We start from the raw sequence: 27,316 nt of genomic DNA, 5'->3' as shown, positions 1-27,316 counted from the left end.
ACAAATTGTTTTCCATTGTGTAGGTTTTCATTCTACTTTCATGATAAAGTCCTTTAAAGAACAAAAGTTTTTAATTTTGATGAGGACCCATTTAACTATTTTTTCTTTTGTTACTTGTGCTTTGGGTGTAAAGTCTAATAAGCCCTTGCCTAACACAAGGTCCTAAAGATGCTTTCCTACGTTTTCTTAGAGGAGTTTTATAGCTCTAGCTCTTGTATTGAAATTCTTGATACATTTTGAGTTGATTTTTGTATATGGTGAGAAGTTAAGCTTGTTACTTTTTTTTTTTTTTTGCAAATGAAGATCCAGTTTTCCCAGCACCATTTTGTTGAAGAGACTATTCGTTCCCAATTGAATGGTCTTTGTCACCTGTCAAAAATCAGTAGGCCAATTGTAATGGCTATCTCCAGATTCCAAGATGCTGATCCCTTTGTGTATAACCTGATCAATCCCTGGAACTTTGGGTATCTGTGTGACACCTGAAATTCAGAGACAGAACTTGGCATATATGAATTCAGTATTAGCACATATAGCAACTGTTAAAAAGGCAGAAAAAGAGTCCAGACTTCAACTGGAGACATGAATGAAGTAGATGTGGTTAGGACTAGGGCAAATCAGGCCAAAGCGTAAAGGGCAATACTGACTGCATTTTAAAACTGCAAATTCCATGTGAGACCAAGGGAAGAGATGTTTAGTTGGTGCAAGATCTATATTACCTAAACAATTTAACTCACACAGTTTGTTCAAATACCATAATTACATGGAACTTTTAATAGGAAGTTGTCCGGCGCTCTCTCCGCCCCGCCTCGAGTCCCCGGTCGGCCGGCGATGGGGACCAGAGAAATAAGGGGAGAGAGGGTGCGGACAACGTCTTACCCGGAGCATTTGTGATCACTCAGGACTCGCGGTGGTAAAGCAGATAAACTTTTAATGGGACTAGGCAATCATCATCTTTACAGGTTCCACCCGGGGCGAGACACCTCGGGGGAGAACAACCTCGATGCGGCCGTCAGGTACGGCTCCTTGTGGGCTGTTTCCCCGAGCTCTGCCCGGGAACTTTCTTATAAACCTTGCGTGTATCCAATGGGCTAACGCCACGCACACAAGCATGATTGGTGAATACAGCGGGTGGTTACATACATCAGAAGCCGGAAGCAGGATGTGGGCGCCATCTTGGCACCACTCGATGGGCGGGGGGACTTTGGAGCAGGTTTACAGCGCATGCGCTATGCCCGTCCCGGGAGACGGCTCTCCACAGGAAGTGAGACCTGGGAGGTTTGCATAGCTTAGCGTGAAATAGTGACACATCCCAAAGTAATTTGGACAGAGAATAAAAATATATATGGAGCTCCCCCCCCCCCCAAGGACCTGGGGGAAAATGCAGATGTGTTGGACTTCCTCACCTGGGTTGTTGCTGATGTTCTCACAAACATTGAGGTCTGGTGGTCTGATGCGGCAAGCCCTCTATCACAGGACTTGCCCTTATTAAGCTTGTTACTGCAAAGGAGGGGCTAAACCTGCTTGTAATTGTGCCTTAGAGTCTCCCCCTGAGTACCTCTTTGTTGCTCAGATGTGGCCCTCTCTCTTTAGCTAAGCCAACATGGTGGGTGAACTCACTGCCCTCCCCCCTACCTACGTGGAACCTGACTCCCAGGGGTATTAAATCTCCCTGGCAATGTGGGATATGACTCCCAGGGATGAATCTGGACCCAACATCATGGGATTGAGAACATCTTCTTGACCAAAAGGGAAATGCAAAATGAAAGGAAATAAAGTTTCATTGGCTGAGAGATTCCAAATGGAGTTAACAGGTCATTCTCATGGGCATTCTTATGCACTATACAGATAACCCTTTTTAGGTTTTAATGTACTGGAATATATAGAAGTAAATACCTGAAACTATCATACTACAACCCAGTAGCCTTGACTCTTGAAGATGATTGTATAGCAATGTAGCTTACAAGGGGTGACAGTGTGATTGTGAAAACCTTGTGGATCACACTCCCTTTATCCAGTGTATGGATGGATGAGTAAAAAAATGGGGACAAAAAACTAAATGAAAAATCAGGTAGAAGGGGGGAATGATTGGGTGTTCTTTTTTACTTCTATTTTTTATTCTTATTTTCACTTTTTCTGGTACAAGGAAAATGTTCAAAAATAGATTGGGATGATGAATTCACAACTATATGATGGTACTGTGAACAATTGATTGTACACTTGGATGACTGTATCATATGTGAATATATCTCAATAAACTTGAATTAAAAAAAATCAGTTGGCCAAAAATGTGAGAGTTGATTTCTGAGCTCTCAATTGTATTCCATTTTTCTATATGTCTTCCCTTGAGCAAGTACCATGCTGTTGTTGATTACTGTGGCTTTGTAATTAGTTTTAAAATTGGAAAAAGTGAGTCCTCCAACTTCATTCTTCTTTTTCAAATTGGCTTTAGCTATTCAAGGCCCCTTAACTTTCATATAAATTTGATGATTGGTTTCTCCATACCTTCAAAAAAGGCTGTTGGAATTTTGATTGGGATTCCATTTAATCCATAAATTGCATTGGTCAGCATTGACATCTTAATGATATTTGGTCTTCCAATCCATAAATACAGAATGCCCCTCTATTTATTTATATCTTCTTGAACTTCTTTTAACAATATTTTGCAGTCTTCATTAGATTTAATTCTAGATATTTGATTCTTTTAGTTGCTATAATGAATGGAAATTTTTTCTTCATTTCTTCTTCCAATTGTTCATTGCTTGTGTATACAAATACTACTAATTTGGGGCTGTTGATCTTGTACCCTGCCACTTTGCTGTATTCCTTTATTAGCTTGAAGAGCTTTGTTGTGGAGTTTTCAGAATTTCCTTCATATAGGATCATGTCATCTGCAATGGTCAATTTCCAATTTGAATGCCTTTTATTTATTCATTTATTTTTCTTGCCTAACTGCTCTGGCAAGAAATTCTAGTACTGTTTTGAATAACAGTGGTGAGAGTGGGCATCCTTGTCTTCTTCCTGATCTTAGAGGAAACGTGTTCAGTCATTCACCATTAAGGAGGATGTTAGCTGTGGGCTTTATCATGTTGAGGAAGAGTCCTACTATTCCTAATGTCCTACATGTTTTTATCAAAAAAGGGTGCTGTATTTCGTCAAATTCCTTTTCTCATCAATTGAGATGAGTATGTGTTTTTTTCCTTCATTCTGTTAACAAAGTGCGTCATATTGTTTTTCTTAAGTTGAACCGACCTTGCATGCCAGGAGTTAATCCCACTTGGTCATGGTGTATTTTTCTTTTAATATGCTGTTGAATACAGTTTGCTAGTCTTTTGTTGATTATTTTTGCATCTATATTCATAGGGGATATTTGTCTGTAATTTTCTTTTTTGTGGTATATTTGTCTGGCTTTCGTAAGAGGGTGATGTTGGCCTTGTAGAATGAGTTAGGGAGTGTTCCCTCCTCTTCAATTCTGTGGAAGCCTCTGAGCAGATTTGGAGTTAAGTCTTTGTGGAATGTTTGATAGAATTCCCCCATGGAGGCATCTATCCCTGCGCTTTTCTTTGTTAGGATTTTGTTGATGACTGATTCAGTATCTTTGTTAGCAACAGGCTGTTGAAATCTTCTGTTTCTTCTAGAGGATATGTGGTATGTGATAGTGTCATGAATATATAATTGGTTGTATTTAACTTCATGTTCATCCTGTTTTGTGTTCTCTAAACTTCATATTTGTGCATAGTCATGTCTTTTGCTAAGTTTGGGAAGTTCTTCATTATTTCCTTGACTATACCTTCTGCCCCTTTCTCTCTTTCTTCTCTTTCTGAGACTCGTAGAATGCATATTTAGTGTGCTGTCTTAGGGCATTTTCATTTTTCACTTTTTTTCTTTCTGTTCCTCAGCCTGATTCATTTCAAGTGTCTTGTCTTCAAGTTCACTGATTCTTTCTTCTTCTAGCTTCAATCTGCTCTTGAAACCCTCCTGGGAATTTTCCATTTCAGTTATTTTGGTCTTCAACTCCAGTAGTTCTGTTTGTTTCCTTTTTCAACTTTCTATCTCTTTACTTGGACTCTCATTTTGCTAATTTTGATATGCTTTATTTCTTTCACCGTACTTTCCTTAATCTCTGTTAGCATTTCTAAGATAGATTTTTTTAAAAGGCTTTGTTCATATGTCCACATTCTCTTCATTGGTGTTTTCTGTATTTTTATCCTCTTCCTTTGGATGGGCCAGCAGTCCCTGTTTCTTTGTCTGTTTTGTATTCTTCTGTTGCAGATTGTAAATTTTAATATTTTAAAATTTTAACTGTGGGGCTTATTCCTGAGATTCCTATGGCTTGGTTTTGTAACCAGCTGAGGATGTGACAGAGATTTTCTTGAGCTTCAGTACTCCTATCTGGAAAGTCTTCCCAAGGCAAATGCAGTGTGTAGGGTTTCCCTGTCTTTCTGGGCCTCAGTCTTATCCTGGGCTTTTGCTTGTTGGTTGTTTTGGAGTTCCCCTCCCCTGTTTGTAGGAATTTGGCTGTCTCTTTGTTTCTCAGAGACAGACCTTCCTCTCCTGCATGTTAGAAGCCCACAGGCCTTTGTCCCAGACTGTCAGCCTCTATAGTTTTTACACTCCTTTCCTTGTCTCAAGCTGCTTTTGCCTGAAGGCAAAAAATTCTGGAAGGAAGGTCACACCAGCAAGGACTTTTCCAAGTCAGGCTTCCCCAGCCAGAAGATGACTAGGGACCCATGAAGGAGGTGTCATGCCCTGGAAGTGTATCAGCTGGGTGCCAAAAGCTTCTCTGATGGCTTCCCAAAGCTAAGCCTTCCTGTCCTGCCCAGCAAAAGCAGCTCTTCAATGAACTATCCCCCGCAGTCCTGAGGAAGCACTGGATCTTTAAATCTCTAACACCTCTGCCCCTGTGTGGAATGGGTTGAAATAATAGCTGCCCTCAGAGAATGGCCCCCTGTGATCCTAATCAAAATCCATGATCAGCCATTGGCCATGCCCACCACTGTTCTTTTATGTTCCTTTCTGTCACCAGAGAGCTACCCAGGGACTGGACCCCATGTGGTTTGCTGTGACAGTGTGGGACGGGCACCAGTGTCTGCTAAGCAGAGATAGCAATTTACTGTTCTTTGCCATAGTTTATCAGCCTCTTTCTCCTTCTCTTCCCTGGATTCTGTACAGTGTTCTTCTAGCCTCTGGAGTTTTAAAACATTTGTTCCAGACAGTTTCTGCCTGTTTAATAGTTGTTTTGCTTGAAGGACTGAGTTCTGGAACTCTCTACTCCACCATCTTCCCTGGAAGTCTCTGTATTTGTGTCTTTTAACAAAGAACCATCTCAGAGATTTGTGGAAAATGACTATGTCAGATACTTCAAACTTTTTGACATTTTAAACACTAGATTTGGGGTTAAGGTTTCTGAATAGACATCACTAAGACAACTTTCAGACCATATGAGTGGACTGTGTCAGATTTGCAGACCTTGTTTTTAGTTGAGATGCAGATAACTTCATGAGAATACTAACCTAAGATCCAGAAGATCAAAAAATAAAAATAATTACATAGGACTAAAAGAACAGATAAGGGAATTTTTACTGTGTTTATTTCTTTGGAATTATTTTTCATTGTGTCATAATGTTCAATTTCATGGGTATGGAAGGAAACCATCTCTCTTGCCTCTTAAGCTGTCTAAGCCACAGTATCATAAACTCTGTTTTTGTAAACAAAAATAAAATATCTTTACTGACATTTGATTTTCACCTACCTCCTTCAGAATTCAGAAGCTCTTGCTGTCTGCTTACTTTTTGCAGGATTATATTTATTTACATAGATTCACTAAAAATCTTCCTCATTACCAGGATTTAATTAAACAAATCCATTATGCAACCAAAACCTTACTTGGAGTGTTACATTTGTGGTATGGCAAGGTTTCTTCTTTAAGAAACAAAGGTCAGTTATATTTCTGGGACCAATTCCCACAAAGCCTTCTCAAGAAAATTGGTCTGGTTCATGGCTTACAAGATTCATGCCTGTCATAAGGCATGACATAAGGAAGACATAGGAGACATAAAGGAAGGTCTCTTCCTGGCAGGCTAAGACCTGCAGGTGAAATTTTTGGTAGAGGGAGTTTTTTGGACTTGGTGTCTAGTTTGGGGATAGCAAATAATAGAGGCTTTTGAAAATCCAATCCAAGATTTCTTATAAAAACTTCCAGACAGAAATTAAATTTGTGGCCTTAATGATTGCTAAATACTGCATGGATCCAGATTTGCAAATCAAATTCAAGCACACCTATTTGGAAAATTAGTATCCTTGCTGCACCTATGTAATCAGGTGAAACCTAAGAGAACCAGACTTTTTTTGTGCGACCAAGAATCTTTCATTGAGATGTTTATGATCACAAAGTAGGGAAGGTTAAAATAGATTGTAGGAAAAAACTGAAAATGACCTTGAAATAAACCAAAAATATCACCAGCTGTCTTCAGTAGAATTATCCAAGTACTACTTTCTGGATTTTCTGATTCAATAGGGACTGTGCTTTCCATAATCTTTGAAAACTTTAAAACTCTGTAAGTTTTAAATAACTAATATAAATGCAAATGATCTTTGTCTACAGACATGCAAATAAATTTTGTCAAGTAGAGGGACAATTAATTTTCCTCCCCACCATGGAATAAGCCAGTAAGCAACTATCTTATAAATTCATTCCAGTGTTCCTTTTTGAATTCTCCTTTGAACCAGTTATAACTTCTTACTGGTACCCTCATTAATTAACAAGTTAAATAAAATATTCCACACATTTATTTTATGTTTTTATGAAAGCTGTGATTATAACCTCTTCTAAAAATGATCTCTTAACACATGCATGGATTTGGGGAAATCATTTAATTATAGGCAAATGAGAAACAAGTTTCAATGAATCAGGAGAAGCATGAAATTTTAGGTGGATTAGATTTTAAGTAGATTAACCAAAATTGGGTTTGGGTGATTAATGTACTTGCAGCAACCCATGGGTGGATAATTCCAGAGATAAGGATTCAACAATTACATGGCCAACAATCTTTATGAGAAAGGAAATAATCCTGTGACCTTCTTAGACAAAAATTGCCAAAAACTTATGGAATAAACTAATCCAAGCTAAGTTATAATATCTGAAGGAAGAATAAAAAGGAGATTGAAATTTGCATCCCTTTACATTTCAAATTATAAATGGCAATTATGTGGAACACATAAAAGTACTTAATGATCCATTAAAAAGTCATGTTCTTAAATAAAATTATCTGTTCCCAAATAAGGCTATCTGAATATTTCATCTCATGCGATATATGGAAAATTTTAACATCAAAACACATAATCCATGCCGTCCAACCCCTAGGCATCACCGCCACTAGTCAGTTTGACACCGCGCTCCACAGGCCTTTCTTGGTTTGTATTTCCTCACTGCTTTGTCTTGAAGACAAAATAATGACAAAGAAATGGGAAGGAAGAGGATCCTGTTCCCTTAAGCAGGTAAAAGTGGAAGCTGCTGGTGTGCCTTACACTTTAAACTTCCAAAGCCCCAGTGCACCTTTAAAAGTTTAATCCACCCATCAAGACAGAGACTTTTTGTAAGGAATTCTGGCAACAGAAGCACCTTTTCATTCAGAGAGATAACCCTGCACTGGACATGTATTGCCAGTCCTTATTCAGATTAGCAGATTTGAAGAAGAGCCTGTGCAGCCTGGGTCTGTACTATGGAAGAGATGTGAATGTCTGTTGATGTGTCAGTGGAAAGAAAAAGGTTTTAAATAAAGATGACAAAGCTCACTTTCTTCAATTGGGATAAGATTTTGATCAGAAAAGGGCAACAAAATTCCGTTTCACCAACCTCAGAGATTTAAGGATGAGCTTCGGAGGATCCAGGAGAAGCTGGAATGTTATTTTGGCTCCTTGGTTGGCTCAAATGTGTACATCACTCCCCCAGGAGCCCAGGTTCTTACCCACCCCAGCCTCTATGATGATGTTGAGGTGTTCATCCTGCAGCTGGAGGGAGAGAAACACTGGTGCCCATACCAATTTTTATATATTATGTCCCCCAGAAAAAGCCATGTTCTTTGATGCAATCTTGTGGGGGCAGACATATTAGTGGGGATTAAGTTGGAACATTTGGGTTAGGTTGTTTCCTTGGAGATGCGCCCCACCCAGCTGTGGTTGATAACTCGGACTGGATAATTTCCATGGAGGTGTGGCCCTGCCCATTCAATGTGGGCCTTGATCAGTTTACTGGAGCACCATATAAGCTCAGACAGAAGGAGCGAGCTTGCTACAGCCAAGAGGGACACATTGAAGAATTCACGGAAGCTGAGAGAGGAGCTAAAGCTTACAGAGGCATTGTGGAGACAGCCTTTGAAAGGAGACTTTTGCTCCAGAGAAGCTAAGAGAGGACAAATGCCCCAAGAGCAACTGAGAGTGACATTTTGGAGAGAAGCTGAAACCTAGAGAGGAACATCCTGGGAGAAAGCCATTTTGAAACCAGAACTTGGAGCAGATGCCAGCCATGTGCTTTCCCAGCTAACAGAGGTTTTCCAGACACCATTGGCCATCCTCCAGTGAAGGTACCCCCTTACCTTGGACACTTTATGGCCTTAAGACTGTAACATTGTAACCAAATAAACCCCCTTTAAAAAAGCCAATCCATCTCTAGTGTTTTGCATTCTGGCAGCATTAGTAAACTAGAACAGCACCTCTACCACCCCACCATACCCCTGGCATGGGCCACAGCATGGAGGCTGGAGACAGGATTCGGCAGCTTACACATGAGTTCATGTTGAAGTGAGTGATTTGCCGTCCTTTCCCGAGGGACCATTCATCAACCGGATAAGCCTCCAGTTCTGGTCCATTCTACCAGAACAACTCATGGGGAGAGTTCCTTTGGACAGCATTTCTGGGCTTGTGTTTCATGCTGCAAAGGAAGGTAATGGCATTATGGGCTGACATACTCCAGCAACTACTCCTGCAGGTGGAAAACACAACTGTTGCAACAAGATTAAGTGGCTGCCTAAGGATGCTTGCAGACCAACTGGAGGGCACCAAAGAACTGCTTTCATCAGACATGAAGACAGATTTTGTTATGAGCAGGCTGCCACCTTACTATGTCAGGGATGGAGCAGAGCTCTCAGTGCCAGGTGGAAAGTTACCAAGGTTGGACAGCATAAAGAAATTGCAGTTTAGAGACCACATTGTCCTCATGATAGGGCCAGATCAGGATCGATCTGATGAAACTCAAGAAAAGATGGTTTATATCTACCATTCCTTAAAGAACAGGAGAGAGACACATGATGGGAAACAAGGAGGAAACAGAGTCTCATGGGCTTTGCTTTCCTTTATTACATATGGATGCACTGGAGCAAATTTGGAACAGTTCAGCTATTTCTAGCAAGGACCTGAAGCTTAATACAGATGAGGAAAAGGAAAGTCTGGTATTGTCTCTCTGGACAGAATGTTTAATCCACGTAGTGTAGTGCCTTTGCAGAATCAAGTGTCTATTTTACATATACACAACTTAAAAAGAAAAAAACAAAGACGCTATACACATGAGCCAAGGAGAAGATGGATACAACTTTCCTTATCTGTGTATCTACTAAATAAGACCTACCTATTACAGATAGTCAAATAGCCATGGCTACGTAGTGAAAGACATGGAACAGCAGATTACTAAGTGTCCCAGAAAGTGACAAAACCATATTTTGGCAAAGTTTATTTTATTTAATCCAGTGTGGTAGAGAAAGCAAAACTCCAAAGTATGTATCATTTAAATTTAAATGCTGTTACTTGGCTTTGCTCTTTGAGAGAAACAACTTTTTTTAAGAGCCTGATTGGCTCTAGAAAATTTTTAAACAAATAACATGAAAAAAAAATTTAGCTTGGATTTTTACAATGAAAATATATGTATCTTTATGAATACACAAGCCCATACGCACACCCCCACCCCATTAAAATAAACTTACTCCTGTAACAAGTTTCATTAAATAATACTGTCACACTACTGAGAGGCACTCATATTTATGCGCATAAGGGAGTTTTACAGATGCTGCTTGAAACATAGCAAGAGAAGAGCCTGAGATTGAAGGAAAAAAAAGGAGCCCTAATAGTATTTACACTGAAAGGTTTCTATAAAAATACTCAAAATAGTGTCTGAGATTAAGCTATTTACTGTTATTTTACATACTAAAATGCATATATGTTGACATTTTAAAAACATCGCTAGATAATTTACTCTTTCTCTATAAAAATAGGGCAGACATTTTTCTGCTGTCTGGCAAAAGTTGGGGGTGAAGGGAACAGTTGCCTCAGTGTAAGTTTAAATCCAACTCAGGAGGGAAAAATGCTTGTGAATTGTATAAAGGTTTTAGTGATTACTCCAAACTAAGTTAAAATTGATTTCCTACATGATTTTGCTTCAATAAAAGCTATTTAAAAAGGGAAAAAAGAACTCACATATATTCAAGCAACCAGAAACATGAGACTCCATTGGCTCAATTGGCCATAGCTGGAAACAAGCAGATGACTTGGTCTGAACTTGAGACATTCAGTGCCATCTGGTGAAAGCTTTGCAGACATAAACTTCATAGAAATGTAACTACTCATTCTATCCCTCACTCACTCATTCATGCACTAATTCATTTATTCATTCATTAAGCAGGTATTTATTGAGAATATATTATATGCAAAGACTGTGCTACACTCTTGAGCTATGATAATGTCAAGACACTGTATTTGCCCTCAGGAAGGCTATAGTCTTGGATAATACTATCAGATAATTAGGCAACTACAATCCAAGGTATAAAAGACTTCCAAACTCTATCTTTTAATGAAAGCAAAACTTCACCTAAGTAACACTGCTCAAAGCATCCTCATAACTAGTGTTGCTGAAAATGGTTTTTTGATATTTAGATTATTAAATCTATATAAAAAATTTAAGTGACCTCACTGAATCTCATCAAAAAAGAACAAGATAAAATATTAGATATGAAATAACTTGATCTTTAGTACTAATGCCCACCAAACAAATACCAGAGCTTGGACAAATTAACCTTTCTGGGCTTCCATTTGTCCATCTCCAATAAAACCATGGGGTTCTGAGTTCCAAATGCCTGCAGCTTGCTCTCTATTTTAACATCTTCATCAACATGACTTTATTATCCTAGGAAATTCTTTCCCAGGAAGGCAAGTTTCAAATAAATTTATTGTTTATTCCATGCTCTTCCTCAAAGACCCATAAACTCTTCAATAGAAAGCACTGAACAACACTTTATAATCAGGAAGACTCTTCTAACCCTAGCCTCAACATTCTTCCTTTGCTTTATCTACCAATCCTAAACTACTGTCTAGGATGCTCAACCAATTCTATTCAAATCTTACGCTGCTTTCATTGAAGGATCCAAGTTAAACCAGACTCTAAAATCTCAATAAATATTCTAACTTTAGCTTCCTCCCTGTGAGAGGCTTCAAAGTCTCTGTAGAGGACATGCACTCAGTTATGGCAATAAGAATACGCACACCTTTTTCTTCCCTACAGGTGTTCTGGTGATATTTTAGGAGTCCAGGATTCAACAACTTCCCTGTATGTTGAAATAATTTGTATGCTTAGTTTTGAAAATATTTAATGGTGAATCCATTTTTTAGTGTACAATTTTATTTAAAATTATGTGGGAATATAATTCAATGCATTTTATTTTGCATTAATAGATTTGTAGACAATAAAATAAATGATGCAGGAGTGATTATTTCAAAAACATAATGATCCATAGGATTTTGATACAAAATTTCCCTCATAAGATATATATAGTAGAAATACAGAAGTGATGTTAAAAAACGTATCAGGGGCCAAATCCATTTACACATAGTTTTACAAAGTTACATCTTTTACTCCTCAAGATTTCACAGTAAAATCAGAACTGTAAAATGAGATTCAGCATTAGTAATCCCTAAAATCCCTTCTAATTCCAAGAATTATTATAAAATCACTCTTTGATCACTGTATAATATTAAAAGCAACCTTTAGATATATTGATAAAATTACAAAAATATTGTTGTTTCATTACAAAACAGCATAGAAAGCAACACTAAATATGATTTTAAACTGTGTATTCATTTGTTTGTATACCGGTGGCCCTACAAACAGCTCTCTCTCTCTCTTTCTTTCTCTTCCTCTTGTACTCTTATTGTATGTAAATGATGTTCAAATAAAGGCCAGCAAGTGTTTATTTTGCATATACAATATTTTCAGAATTATGTCATCAAGAAACTAACTTCCAGACTTTGGAGAAAGTGAACATCGTATCTATGGAACCCTATTGTTACATTAAACCTGTAGCTTATTCTGAGGTTAAGCCTTCCTATATGAGATCACATATGAACCTTAATATTTAAAGCCACTGGGATGATTTTCAAAAATATTACACATTTTTAAAATGCTGATATATATTTTATCTAATTCTGTAGGTAGTTTTTGAACAGCTATTTTTTTCTGTGTGTCAGTCTAGGCAAAGATACCAAGGCAAATAGAGCATTTGCTACTCTTGCCCTTGAGAAGGAGGGCAGTAACCAAGGAGGGGCAAATGCTTCCTCTAAAGATATCACAGCAGAATGATACATTCCCAGCTATTATACAGTTATGTGAAAGCAGGACTAAAGGGTAGGGTAATGTTAGCCCTGTGTGGGGGTTCCTTGTTCTCCTTCTCAGGATCCACCAGTTTCATTCCTGAGAGCAATTCCTCTGGTATTTTCAGGTTTGCCTAGATAATTTTTGCCCCCAATTACCTATGAAAGACTAAGAATTGACCATGTCCTTTCTGAATTTAATTCACTGCCTTTCTATCTACTCAGGTTAATGCTGTTACTTTCAGAGTTGTAGTACCTATTGGGGTGGGGGCGCCGTTGAGAATTTTTCTTTCCTTCTAACTGCAGGGCAATTGACGTAAATCTAAAAGAGACTTTTTGCATTCTATCTTCCACACTTCCAAGGAGAGAAAACATGTATTTCTTATAAGTTGGCACAATGCTCATATAAATAAAGGAGTAGTGCATATTTTATTGAAATTGGATATATTAAAATAAAGTGTTTCTTCTACAATACCAGTCCCCTAATTTGGTTTGAGTCTCCATTTTTAAATTTATTTTGAAGTTTCAAATAATATAAGCACTGCATGAGACTCTTTTATATTTAACACAAATAAATAAATAATAAATAAAATTGAGACGACTTTTCTAGCTCTAGAGATAGAATGAAGATATGAGGGTGTAGGTGCTACAAATTCCTTTCTCTGCCTCTCTACACAGGCTTTCTGGTGGGAATCTCCAGTCCTCATAGAAATAAGCACCTTCTTTTTTAAGCTCCTTGATGTAATCAGGGTTCTTTACTAAGAGTCTTTAAATGAAGGAAGAATTGATCTTTTTTTTCAGAATTGCTCCATTTCCATATTTCTATTTCTTGAATTCATGTTTATAACACTCCCTTCCTTCAAATTTAGTTTTCTCTGAAGATTCCTTAAATTTCCTACTTTTCCTAGGTATTGCAATACCTGTTATGGTGTCATGTATTTCTCTTTTACTACATCTGTTTCCCCTTTATAACTCTTCTGTAAAACCAAGAATATACTCCAAGGCAGGAGAAATACCACTCATTATTTTTTGTAAGTTCTGGGCCATGTGTGTATGTGTGTGTAAGAGACAGAGTGTGAGTGTTGAATGAATTAATGGCAAAACGATGTTGCACTGTGTGGCTGTCCAATTGAGAAGTGTTGCTAAGGCCAGAAGAAGAAGAGAGATAACCTGATGAATCTAAGGCCTAGAAAGGAAAGCTCAAAATGTGATAATATAAGGTGCTTTATCACAGCAACTTATTTTCACCAATATAGTAAGTGATGTCTACAATAATTTTAGGTTGATATTTTAAGGAGATTTCACCACACTTTGAAAAGGAAATTGACATCTGAAGAAAAAAAATTGAAATATTTTAGAATATGATTCCAATGTTCAAAATGGGGGAGTAACCTAGATTGTATTTTTACATGTTTTAAACATTAAAAAAAAAAAAAAGCTGGGAACAAATAGTGAAATTCACATAATTTCCTCCTTGGAATGGGATTGCTAACCTAGTAGATCAACAAAATCACTCAGTATTTTTTTAAATATTAGGTCAAAAATATCCTAATGGAGAAAACAGAAAAAAAGCCTGGAAATTAATATAGATCCAAAGTGCTTTATCTGAAGTCCCTGGAGTCAAATGTGTTTCAGAATTCAAAAATTTTAGATTTTAGATGGAAAATAAGGTATATATATTGTATGTCATGCAATATCCTCAGTGGAGCCTGAGGCATCAACTCATAACAAATATATTGATGTTTCTATGATGAAAGATATGAAAATTCATATTAAATGCAAAAATAAAGACTATGTTCTCACATTTGTTCAGACCCGGGCAGGTTTTGAAGCCAAATGTTCTAAGATACAAGGCTTTATTTTCAGAGCTTTGGGGTTATGAAATTGCTGAAGAAGGACTTTGAACCTATCGAAAAAGTTGAAATTTACTAATTGTTGGAGGGTTTCTTATGATATGACTTCGGGCTTTATTTTTAGTCTTATTCTGCAAAAATTGTTAGTAATGCAAATAAATACACAGGAGAAATTCTTTTCAAATGAGCTGATTTTAAATAAACCAGCCTGCTGAATTACAATGTCCAAGAAAAGAAAATTTTGATTGATTTTCAAATAAGCCAAATATGTTTCTATATTACTCTAAATGACATATGGAAACATACAGTAATCTCAGTTATAAGGGAATCAAACCATGTCATACAAAGTGAGCTCAATAGAACTATAATATTATTTCTACAAAAGAAAAGTTAATATGAGGCCCAAGTACTTTTCATATGAATGAACAATAAAAAGGTAGAATTTGGGCATTGGTTAGAAGTTACAGATTTCAGCTTTTCATAAGGAAGACCTTTGTATCAGTCATATCTATTCATTCCTTGACTCAGTTATCCTAGGATGTGGTGAGTCCCCAATTAATAAAACATTTAAAGAAAGGCTAGATGATTGTCTTGACAGTAATATTACAGATAATAGTTAAATAATGTAAGTTAAATATCATTAGCTTAAAATCATTTTCAGTCCTTAGAATCTTTGGTTTTATATGAAAGAAGTCTCACTCTTGAAATGATGCTTGCAAGGAATGTCAGTTATTGTCCCTTCAGTTTTTATAATAAACATGGAAAAGTATTCCTACATGGGTTGACTTTAGTGTTAAATGAAAAAATCCCATTTCATATAGTGATTAATCTTTGAAAGATTTCATTTTGGAGGAAATGTGTTCTATGTTTTAATTGGGTATGTTTATTACAATCCATTTCTATATTATATTTTGGGATAATAGTTGCATGTGTCTTTAAGATAAGACAGTTGGCATACAAGACCACAGCAAAACAGAGCCTTTGCTATATTTTTAAGCCTTTGCTAATTTCAGACTGACAGGAGGAGTAATTAGTAAGTTGCTAATATCTACTTAAGAGAGCAGCCAGGGAAATGTCTCCTAGAAAATGGACATGCAGGGCGAGTCTCTTAGGCTCTTTTCAATTGTGTGAAAAGGGAAGAGAACAGGTCAATGACACCTATGTGGAAAAGAAAGGAAAATTACTAAAAAAAAAAAAAATGAGGACAGACTCATAAAAAAATAACCATAAATCAACAGAGGTATTGTATTGTTGCCTTAACAATAAACTTGTACGTAGTGAACTCCTTTAAATATTCTGGAATCCTTGTTTCTTGACTACCAATTAAACACTCAGGGAACCTTGTTTGTTTTCTTTTTATGACTCTTTAAAAGTCACTGAAGAGTAGGAAAATTTCCCCTTTGCCTATAATAAGAGTTATTATCACCTTCATTTTACAATTAAGCTAAAATGATTCCTTAATATTTTTCCTAAGTTTGTTGATACAAGAAATAGTACATTACTTTTTATACTGCCTTTGTTTACTAGGTTATTTGAAGGAATAGATGAGGGGGAAATTAAAGAATCTATTACATTTGTTGTGTAATTTTAAAACAAGCATTTAATAAACATCTATGTATTATCATACAAACATGATATACATATAATTCAAATATTGCTAATTGATGTAAGACTCTTCTCTTGGCTACCTGAACTTTCCTGGATAGTTCTTACATCCTAAAGTAGATTACAAATAATGATTCCCATGGAAAAGAATAAGGAAAATAAACAATCGATAGGAAAAGTAATCTTAAAAGTTTCCAAACTAACTTCTGAAAAGAACAATCTGATTATATAGATTAGATAATGAAAATCTATTTAAACCAGAAATACTCAAGTATAAATTTCAGCTTATAGCTTTGGAAAGTACAATTTGAAGGTGAAGGTCTAATCTTCTGTTATTCACTTTGCCTATTAAAATAAAAGAGATAATAACCTAAACTTAATCTTAGGACTAATTTTCAAACACTCAGAAAAGATTTTTAAATATTACACATAAATAGGACTGTTACTTTAATTCTTTCTAGATAAAGACAGAAAAGAGTCAATAAATGACATTTTAACACCTTGTATTTTTACTTACCATGGGAAATATCATAAAGCAAATGACTTCTATTATTCTCATTAGAGTCCATTCAAATACACTACACATACACTCCAGAAAAAATCTGAGGAACACCCAAAGTGCCATCTGTTTTTTTTTTTTTCCCCTCTAGTTTTATAATTTGAATTATTGGAATAATGCCCTCTAAAAAAGAAAATCTTAGCTGTTAAAAGTCCCAGAAGAGAGCTAACAAAGGAAAACAACACTGATAATTTTGGCAATTTAGTTTAGAAGACCACAGAGATAATGGCAGTGAAGAATTAGAGTACTGAGTAATAAGGAACTAGATAGAGAAAAATAATCAAATAAATTATTTGTTTGAATGCCAAAAAATCATAATTGTTATTTCCTTTTCTGTAAATAATTGAGTGAGCTAACAGGCATGCTCATTTTCTCATTTTAATAGAAACAAACTTGAATCAACTATTAAACTGAAAATTATTATTTATAGCATAATTTATATTAATACTTGAAACACATAAATTCTTATTTATAATGAGATTATATACAATCCCCATTAACAATTGGCTCTTCTGAAATGGATTAAAATTCCTAAAACCTTGAATTAATATTCCTATGTTATCCTAACTGAAATTTTTCCCAGTGTTAACTAAAAGACATCTAAAGCTCGAGTTCATATGTGTATTCCTATTATGAGTTAGAATTAAATAAACAGCTGTAAAATTTGTTATATATTTTTCTAAAAGTTAGAAATACAACTAAATAAAGTTGTTGGATAAAGGTATTCACAAAATATAGGTTATTTATGTGTAAAATCACTACCTAGAATACTCCTTAATTTATCACTGCACTCTAAAGTGTGCTAACAGACTAATGGAATGATTTATAGTAAATCAACCAAATAGAATAAGTGGCTTCCTATTCACTATAGCCCCTTAAATACAACATACAAAAAAACAGAAAAGAATTGGAGTGGCAGAGAAATGGGAAGTGAGTATAAAATTTATTTGAAGTATGCAAGAATGCAGAAGAATGTAAGAGATTCTTAGATATTAATTAAAAGAAGTATTTATAATGACCTCTGTAAAACATACACCAATGCAGACACAAGAGTTAAGCACAGTTGATTTTTGCTTAAATGCATGTTCATTTGTTCTGATATGTTCTTATTTTGCTTTTGGAATTAGAAGCATTGAACTTTACAGCTCAGACCAGCTTTAGAGATCATCTGGTACTCGCCTATTAATTTTACAAATGAGAATGCTGAGGTCTAAGCAATGAAGTTATAAACCTGAGGTAACACCGTTGATTAGTGGCAAAGACAGAACATGATTCATGCCTCCCTGTTTCCAATCAAGAGGGGTCATGTTCAGTGGGATGACCCAAATGTAAAGCTGGCACCTTTGATGGATGAACCTCTGACTTGCCCCAAGAATAAGAAAATTAGTACAAAGATAGAAATAGAAATAAAACAAAGTATATATAATATGTAAATAACATGGGAAGACAGATAGGTCCTGTGTTGAAGACATTCATGGTTAACGGCTCAACTGGCATTTTAGTGCAATATTGTAAGTGCAATGAAGAGCTATGCATGGACATTGTGGGAGAAAAAAGGACAACAGATTTATGTTTTTATTTACTAATGTGCAAAATGGGAATTATTAGGGTTGTTTGAAGGATTAAATGAGGTAACATGTAAACAGCACTAATTACACAATAAAAACACAAAATTTAGTTCCATTTTCTTCCCTTTTCCATTCTACACTATAGACTCCATATAAAGTTACTCGTTGTGGTATAAAGTTGTTTCATTGTAAATATTTTAAGAGAGATTATTTCATTTTTTAAATTTTGGTTTTGACTTTCATATATGTAATCCTGCTCAAGTCCCATAATTACACTGTTGATTACTTGGAAGTGGTTTGTCAAATAATTTCATGACTCATTCTAAATGTTTTTAATGACAGTTTCTAATTTGTCTGAACATAAGAATTACACATACTCATTGTCAAAAATATAAGAAAAATCTATAAAATCATAGATAAGCCAAACATTTCCGATCATAGATAAGCCAAACATTTAAATGCTTTTACTTGTAGCCTTTTTACTGTGCATGTGTATTTTTTAAAAAGTAAAATCACATCAAAATAATTTGAACCCTATTTTCTGTGTTCATTTTTTTGCTTTTGTTTGTTTTACTTAACATTGTATTTGAAAGAGTAAGAAAGAGTTTGCCATAGTATTAAATGTTCTTTGAAACTAAAATCATATTTAATACCACAAGACTCTGAATGTTCAATTTTCATGAGAAAATAGTTTAATTAAATTCTTTAAATTTGTATTCTTACTACTAAGGCAGTATAGCAAGATTTGGTGAACAGAATTTATTAAATGTATTGAATTTTTTGTGTATTAGAATAAAATCAAATTTTATAAATATTCCATGGATATTTTTGAGAAGTAGCATACTGCATTGTTAGTGTACAAAATTCTGTTTTAGTACAATAAAATTAACTTCAATATTCAAATCTGCATTTTCTCATCCCCACACTGCTTTTTAGTGCTCTACTTCACCCATTAAGAATAAGAGTGATAGATTAAGATTTCATATGATAATTATGCCTTTGTTAATTTCTTTTAGAAAGTCTAGTATAACATACTGAATGTATTCAGTAGAGAATCTGGTATGGTGTTTAAGAGAACTGATCATCTTTTTACTTTTTATCTTAAGCATACTAAGTGACATTGCTATAAGTAGCATTCCCAAAGAATTATTAATCCAATCACAGTAATTATTTTTAAAGTTTGAAATATTTACAATTAGAAAAAATTATATTTTTGTTTTTTTCTGCAGTTATCCTGTTTTAAGCTTTCCATTTTTAACCATTTCACTGATTTTTAGATATTTTCAGGTATTTGTTTTTATATGTACCAGGGAATTTTAAGCTATATGTGATGCTTTTTTATTCACCAGTTATTAACCTTAAGGTTTTCAATCACATTCTTTAACCTATTTTTTCCAATTCCCACTTTCAATGTTAAAATAAGTTTCAATTTTGAATCAACTCTAAATTATTTTTCAGGTTTTACTCCATCTTTAATCTGGCCCTTCTTCTAGGTATTTATGTCATCTGAATTGATAGACACAGGTTATTTTAAATTAATCACTATATTTCATGTTAAATATTTTTTCTTCTAAGACTTATCTTTATATTTACATGCAGTTTCATACCTTTGCAAGTTTTAACGTGGATTTTATTTCTGCTAATACACTTTTAGTTTATTTGCATTTTACCTTACCTTATCCATTTCCTTTTCTTTTCAAGTTTTCTTTCCTATGTTATTTTCTTGTTTTATAAATGCCACAATTTCTTACAGCCTATTGAGAAGATCAAGTGTGCATGTTTGTATATATTCGTGCATTTGTGTGTTGGACTTAGGGTTCAGGAAGAGGTTAATTTCTTCCACTGAACCTTTAAGATAATTCTTAATTCTTTTGTTCTGCCATTTTAATATATCCCTTCCATTCTTCAATAAGCATAGTCTTGCTACGATGTGATAAGCACACTGTTAGCACACTGCCAGCCTAAAGATGCTATTACTATTTTATTTTATTTATAGTATGGGGAATAAAGAGAGCTCTATCAATACCTAGAATTTCCTAAGAGATAGTGTGTTAGTTACCTTTTTCCATTCACTCTTTGGTTTGCTGATGAATACACTGAAGTGTATAGGTTTGGGCTTAATTTTCAGTCTGTAGTTATCTTCATCTGGAGCAGGATTAATTCTGACACTCACATTCATTTTTCTGATAGGTCTGAATATAAAAGTGCATGAGGAAGTACTCTGACTGCATTTAGGGCCCTTCCTTTTCCTGTACCTATCTATGGTAATCAAATTCTGAGCATCCGAGTAATGTATACGTAAACATCAATATCTGTATCTCATCAACCCTCTTAGGGTTGCTAGATTTAGTTAAAATACAGGGCAGCCAATTAAACTTAAATTTCAAACAAACAACAAATGATAATTTTGGTATGAGTATGTCCCAAATGTTGCATGGGACATACTTATCTGGCAACTCTATTCCTGCCATATTATTTCTGGGAACTACCATCTCTGAATATGGTGAGAGACAGATCATCAGAGCTCTGCTACATCATAAAGCAAGTTTCTGTAGTAGAGAGGGCCACACAGTTCCTAGTATGCACCAACTCTGGGTTTCTGAGTAAGTTGCTGGTGTGAATACTGCAGCACCAGACTGTATTTCAGGTAAGTGCCACCTCTGTTTAGACTATCAGGCTTACTCTATCATAAGCATTGAAATATGTGTTGCTAAACACTGAACTCAATTCTCGATTCAGCTCTACTGATTCTTATTACTGTTCAATTGCCTTTCATATTCTGGCAGAAAATTGTTTATCAACCATAGTTCTCTGTGTGTTTATAAGTTTTCATTTTTGCCTCTCGGAATTCATGGTATTATTAGAGGGAAATTTTAAGTAACTTTGTCAGGAATTGCCATTTAGAAGACATTTTAAACCAGAACCTCGCAGTTTTTATTTAAAAAATACATACACCCTATAAAAAATTAACTCATTATAAATGATATTATCTTGACCATTTGATATTAATTATGAAATTATCAGTAAGCACCTGTTCAATAAATATATCTGATGAAGAATACTTGTATCAATTATCTGTTGCTACATGGTAAAACATTCCAAAACTTGGAGGTTTAAAACATTTTTTTTGGTTCATGATTCTATGAATCAGCAACTGTGGCTGGTTTCGCTGGAAGGTTATTCTTCTAGTGTTGCCCAGGGCGTCTCCTGTGGCTGCAGTTACCCATCAATTCAGCTGGGGTTGGATTTTTCTAAGATGGCCTCTCTTGGTTCGTGGTCAGTACTGTCTGTTGGCTATTAGGCCCAGAGAACATTAACTGAGATGGTTCAGCTCTGCTCCATGTGGCTTCTCATCCTCTATTAGTCTAGCTAGACATGACTTCTTCACAAAGTGGTTTTGGGTCAGTTTCAAGACACTTGAAGCACTTCATAAGTCTATGCTTACATCATATTTGTCAGTGTCACATTGGCCAAGGCAAGGTCCATGGCCAAGAGCAAACTCTGTGAGGGAAAGGACTACACAAGATGTGGAGAAGTTGAGTTATGATCCATTAGGAGCCTTTTCTGTAACAGTCGAATGTATTTTCGTTAGGTTTCTGGCAACAGTAGATATTATATTAAACAGAAAGATATATCTACTGAGTAAAATTGACCAATATATGCAAATGTAGAAAGAAAGAAAATCAGTGTACTAATATTTTTTTTTAAATAGCAGGTTATTTAATTCCCTAAATGTAGTCAATTATCTATGCTTTTTTTTTTAATTTTGGTAAAATTGTCATTGAATTTATGTACAGAAATATAATTTTAAATTATTTTTACTACTGTCTCCTATTTGACTGTGGACGTACTATTTAAAATCTCTGAGTGTGCGCTTTTTCAAATTGGTATAATAATACCATCATTGGAAAGCTATAGCAAAAATCACATACAAAAATATGTTGAAGATCTTTGTAAAGTCTAAAGCAACAAGCATAAACTCTGTTTTTGTATATGAATGAATTTAGAAATCCTAAAATATAATGGAGAATATATTAATCATATGCTTATTAGTTCCAGGGAATTTAGGAAGCTTTAAAAAGTTTAATACTGTATACTGAGTTTGAGGATCATTCAAAGAGAAAAGTTAAACCACTTAATTTTATTATTCCAGTCTTTCAATTCAAAGTAGACACTGCATTTATTTACTTTTTAACTTCTTATATTGTGAAATACAAAATCCACATGGAAAATTTTATGAAATACGTACTTACAGTCTAAAGAACATAAATGTATCAATCAGCCAGATCAAGAAATTGACTATTGTCAAGATAACAGTGAACCCTATTGTAAAGGATGGACTATAGTTAATAGTAAAATTATAGAAATGTTCTTTCAGGAATTGTAACAAATGTACCACACTAATGCAAGGTATTAATAACGGTGTCATATATGGGAACTCTGTGTTTTATGCATGGTTTTTCTGTAAACCTACAACTTTTCTAATAAAAAAGTAGATACATTAGAAGCCACATACATATTCCTTCAAATCCCAATCTCCCCTTCCCCCTCACAGCAATAACGATTATTCTAGCTTTTTCGCTGTCAAATCCTTGCTTTTCTTTAGGTTTTATCCAAGTTGTACACATCTCTAAACAATGGAATTTAGTTTTGCCTATGGTATACATGCTTTGTGTTGTTTCTTTCACTTAACATCGTCTTTAGGAGATTCATCTCTGCTGGTACAGCCAGCTATATTCATGTTACTTGTAATAAGCCTGAATTGATCAGAATTTTATTATGCTTTATTACTTGTGTTTTAAAAATCATTATTTATCCCAAGATCATGAGGTCATTTTCCTATGTTTTCTTCTAGAATCTTTATATTTCCTATTTAGATTCTTATTGCATGTAAAATAGATTTTTGTATATAGTATGAGGAAAGGATACAAGTTATACCTTTTCCATATAGATACTCATAATGTAACATATTTATTCCGAAGTCTATTCTTTCTCCCACACTACTTTATTTAAACTCTGTCATATATGAAGTGTCCATATATTTGTGTATCTTTTTCTAGACTACCTAGTCTGTTCCAAGTCATTTTTAAATGTAATATTTAGCAGGGACCATGACCATACAGATCAATAAAGCACTGCATTTTTATCAACAGCCTCCTGTTCTTACAGAGCACACGTAAAGATTTGCTGTGGGGAAGCAAGCTAAACTGAAGTAATATGACATATTCATATAGTATTTTGAAGGATTATAAGAAAATGATCATTTTTCCCATGATTCACTTGCACATATAGTTAACAAACGAATGCTAGACTTTATGGAAAGGAGAAAAGGATTTTTGTTTTTTGTCACCACATCTGAAGTTTTAATCCATTGGCATATGTGAAATGTCTCCTTTTGGAGATATATCATTGGTTCAAGATAACTGTGTCTTAAGTGAGTCCCTTGTCCAGAGCTCCTGTAGGCTTATTAAAATGTGTATAGATTTCTTCACCCTGGAGTAAACCAAGGATTTCCTGGTGGGTACATGGTCTAAGGATATTTTTAGAAAAAAAAAAACTACAAACACAAGGGTCTATCTTATTACGAGGTTAAGTGTGTTCTTATCTTATGCTTCAGAGTGGACAGCATTTCCCAAAGGTTAGTTCATTTTCTAAAGTAGAGAACACTTTCTTTCAAATCCTAGGCTTAAGTTCTACTTTCAATCTCTAGCTAAGAGGGAAAAGTAGCTTAAGACCCAACTTATAATATATGACTTAGTAACAAGTTAGTGTTAACATTCATATTTTAAATCATCCTATTCAGTGGTCTATCAAGAAAACAATCACCTTTAATTCATAACATAGTTTCAGAAGCAAAATATGAAAATACTTTTCATGCACATCAATCTTTAAATCATAAATACAAACTTTATTATTTGACTAAAATACACCTTCTAAAAAAATGACATGTTTTAAAGCCTGCCTTTGTCCATAGCAATGTTCAGTTCTTATGATCTTGCTGTTTCACATTTGGGTTGAAAAAGGAAAATATGTTGCTGGTAAAAGAGATAAAACAAAGAAAGACTAGTGAAAGAGATTTGATGTAATTATTTTTAAAGGTTTGAAATGTTTTACATTTATAACTAACACTTTTAGGAAACTGTGTCAATGCAATACACTATACATGAAGGAGCTCATGAAATAGAAATAAATTCCCATAGAATTTGGCTGAATATATTTAAAAATGATGTGGACTTTTGAAATGATAAAGTAAGTGCCTAAATATGGAAAGTATGAATTTTCTTTCTGGGTGTCTTAAATATTCACAAATTCTTCATTTTAGAGCAAATATTTGTGAAAGATCAAGTCCCAAGTGATTAATCATTTTTAAGGTTAATATTAAAATAACAATATATACCAGGAAGCTATTATAATTCCTGGACTTGAGATACTCCAATCTCTCAAAAATATGTTAACTTCCTTTGGAAACATAGGATCCAGTGCATTGGATAGATTAATGTGGATGGATAGTTTAGATAGATAGATAGATAGATAGATAGATAGATAGACAGATAGATGATAGAGAAAGAAGAAAGAACAATGTTTCCTGAAATTTAGGGAAATACAAGTTGGACAAATGAAATAACTCACTTTACCAGGACTGAAGGAATCCTAATGATTAAATTATATTGTTCATTTTATAGCAACAAGAAATTATCATAGCATCATTAGGCAATGTTTAAAATGTTTCATAAGAATTTATAGTCCATCCAGGACTAACAACAATAACAAAAACACTTTATACCACAGTTAACAGACTTAAGAACCATATATGCTTATTCACATCACAAAAGGTAAGACCTGATAAGGATGAAGAAAACAGAGCTAATAAGGATCTTCAGGAGCCGAGTCCCATGAAGACTAAGGAGGATCTATCAGCCTTGCAAACAAGCCTCAAAGCAATTTTTTCCTTCATTACCTTTCAGTACTATGATCCAAATAATGGGTCTCCAAAAAATATGTCAAGCCATGTTTGCCACTCACAACTGATTGACACCAATAAGCCAAACCACAACAATCACACATAAGACAACACCTCAGACCTCTTGATGGAGATGCCAATAAGTCATGGAGGCTGCCCTGGCATCAGTCTGCGTGACAGACTGCTACAAATCCCCTTTCAAATTGCTGAAATACAAGACATCCTTACAATCTTAAATGCAGGTAGCTTCACACAATTTGTGAAGAAAATCTGGCTAAACCAAACAAAACACAGAAAAATGAGTGAACGCAGAATCAAAATACATTGATTGTTTCTAACTGCATTTCAAAAACAGAATCTTTAATATTTGTCAATTTTTTTTTGTTATTGGAATGAATCATTTTTTAGGCTTGTAACAGTTTGCTGGCTGCCTTAACTATGAGATTTCTTATTAAAAATGCACCAATAATTGCACAATGCTCCACAGAACTTATTTAATATATGCAGTATCCTCTGTAAATATACACTGCTGTTGGATTTATAAATTCCTCACAATGCTATATAAAAAACTACATACAGATCTGAATCACAGTGCCCTCTGGTGCACATACAACATAAAATAAATTATTTATATAAAAGTGTCTATATTGGATACAGGCATGCAAAAATACAAAAGAAATCTTTGGTTGTTCATAAATTTTAACCCGATCACTGGGAATTGTAAACTTCTATCACTAAGGAACAAACCAAACCAATAACCTTACATAAAACATTCTTTATGACATAGATCAATACAGTCTAATCCATTCAGGCAACCACTTGTACATTCCTCTATTTAATGGATTCACTGGGCTATGGGTGAGCAGGCAGGCATTGTTGGACTTAATATATGAGTCCTTTTGTGTAACTCATTTAGACTTCAAATATAGCAGAGTAATAAAAGCTAAAAAGTCATCTATCTTAATCCCCTCCTTTTTCTTGGTCTTTGCTATCATGTCCTATTTATCTGCCATTTCTTTTCATTACACTGTTGTTTCCCCCAGGTTCTGAATGCACAATTATCTTTCAGGTAAAAAAAAAAAAAAAAAAAAAAAAAAAAGGATGAAGTGGCTCTACTCTTAGTGACTAGTAGAAAATGCCATTTCCATTTAAGCTTATAATGGTAACATAGCCTGGTGTAAGGTAGAAAGGAGAAGCAATTCAAGCAAATTCATTTTAAACTTTTGGCTATTTAAATTGAAACATTCATCCTTAGGGTGAATCCACATTCACTTTAAGGTCGTGTAGCATTCTAGAATTTTGGAATGAGGAACAAGTGATCACCGTTATCTATATTTCCCCACAATATGTTGCACATCTACAAGAAATAGTTTAAATAATAAGAAAACATTACTGTGGTGCATGATAAATAATAAGCCTTCTGAAATTAACCCATTCCCCACCTGAAACTTTCCCTTAAAGAAACTTCTCATTTATATACAACCTTCAAAGGATGATATCTCTGTAATTGCTTTCCCTTTGCTTCGTACCTGTATATCTTGTATCTTGTGCTAAATCCCTGCCGGCTTCTGTCCACAAAATCTGTGTATTCCTGTGAGCGATGGAAGGGTCCCTTATCAGAGAGGAGCCAGTCGAAGGGGCTTGTGGCATGCTGATCCGAAACAGCAGCAACTGCTAAAACCCAGCAATGAAGACTCAGTGCTATCCACTCCCATAGAGCCATCAGAGAGAACAATTCAGCACCAGCTCTGCTCCGCCATATCATGCTTCCACTGGGGATTTAGAGCCTTCATTCTCTTAGCTTTCCCTCAACACCTAGACAAAATACACAGGCAATTAGTTAGCCCCTATAAGATTCCTTTCCAGCAATTAAGGTGCTGAGGTGTCTAATTCTTATGTTTTGTTTTGTTCTGTTTCTCACCCAGTACCATCATTTTAAATGAGATTATAGCAAAAGTGAATATTAAGCAAATCAAAAAGATTTCTTTTTTGGTGGAACTGAATGTCTTTTATACTTGTATCTTTTTTTTTTTTTTTTGTATTTATTGGAAAATAAGTCAGAGATTCCAGACTTGTAACAATGGCATCTGGTGGATCATGAAAGTCTATGGAGCAATAATTAGAAGTTTCCACTAATATTCTT

At 34.9% G+C, this 27,316-nt stretch overlaps 1 protein-coding gene and 1 pseudogene across 5 annotated transcripts in view; one reads left to right on the top strand and one right to left on the bottom strand.

Moving 5' to 3' along the window:
- Positions 1 to 9,485, top strand: part of LOC119527596 — a 41,943-nt pseudogene extending 32,458 nt beyond the window's left edge.
- Positions 1 to 27,316, bottom strand: part of BRINP3 (BMP/retinoic acid inducible neural specific 3) — a 518,616-nt gene that overhangs the window by 468,966 nt on the left and 22,334 nt on the right. For 4 of the 5 annotated variants that reach the window (XM_037825140.1, XM_037825141.1, XM_037825142.1 and 1 more), the window contains one exon: positions 26,703 to 26,988. In XM_037825140.1, coding sequence (XP_037681068.1) covers positions 26,703 to 26,938 — 236 coding nt within the window. In that variant the 5' untranslated portion in view covers positions 26,939 to 26,988. Of the gene's footprint in view, positions 1 to 26,702; positions 26,989 to 27,316 lie in introns of those variants that run through there. The other variant, XM_037825143.1, reaches the window with a different exon arrangement.

The sequence above is a fragment of the Choloepus didactylus genome, chromosome 2 (assembly GCF_015220235.1).
Source record: "Choloepus didactylus isolate mChoDid1 chromosome 2, mChoDid1.pri, whole genome shotgun sequence".
Lineage (NCBI taxonomy): Eukaryota > Metazoa > Chordata > Mammalia > Pilosa > Megalonychidae > Choloepus > Choloepus didactylus.
This window is presented reverse-complemented; position numbering and strand designations above follow the sequence as displayed.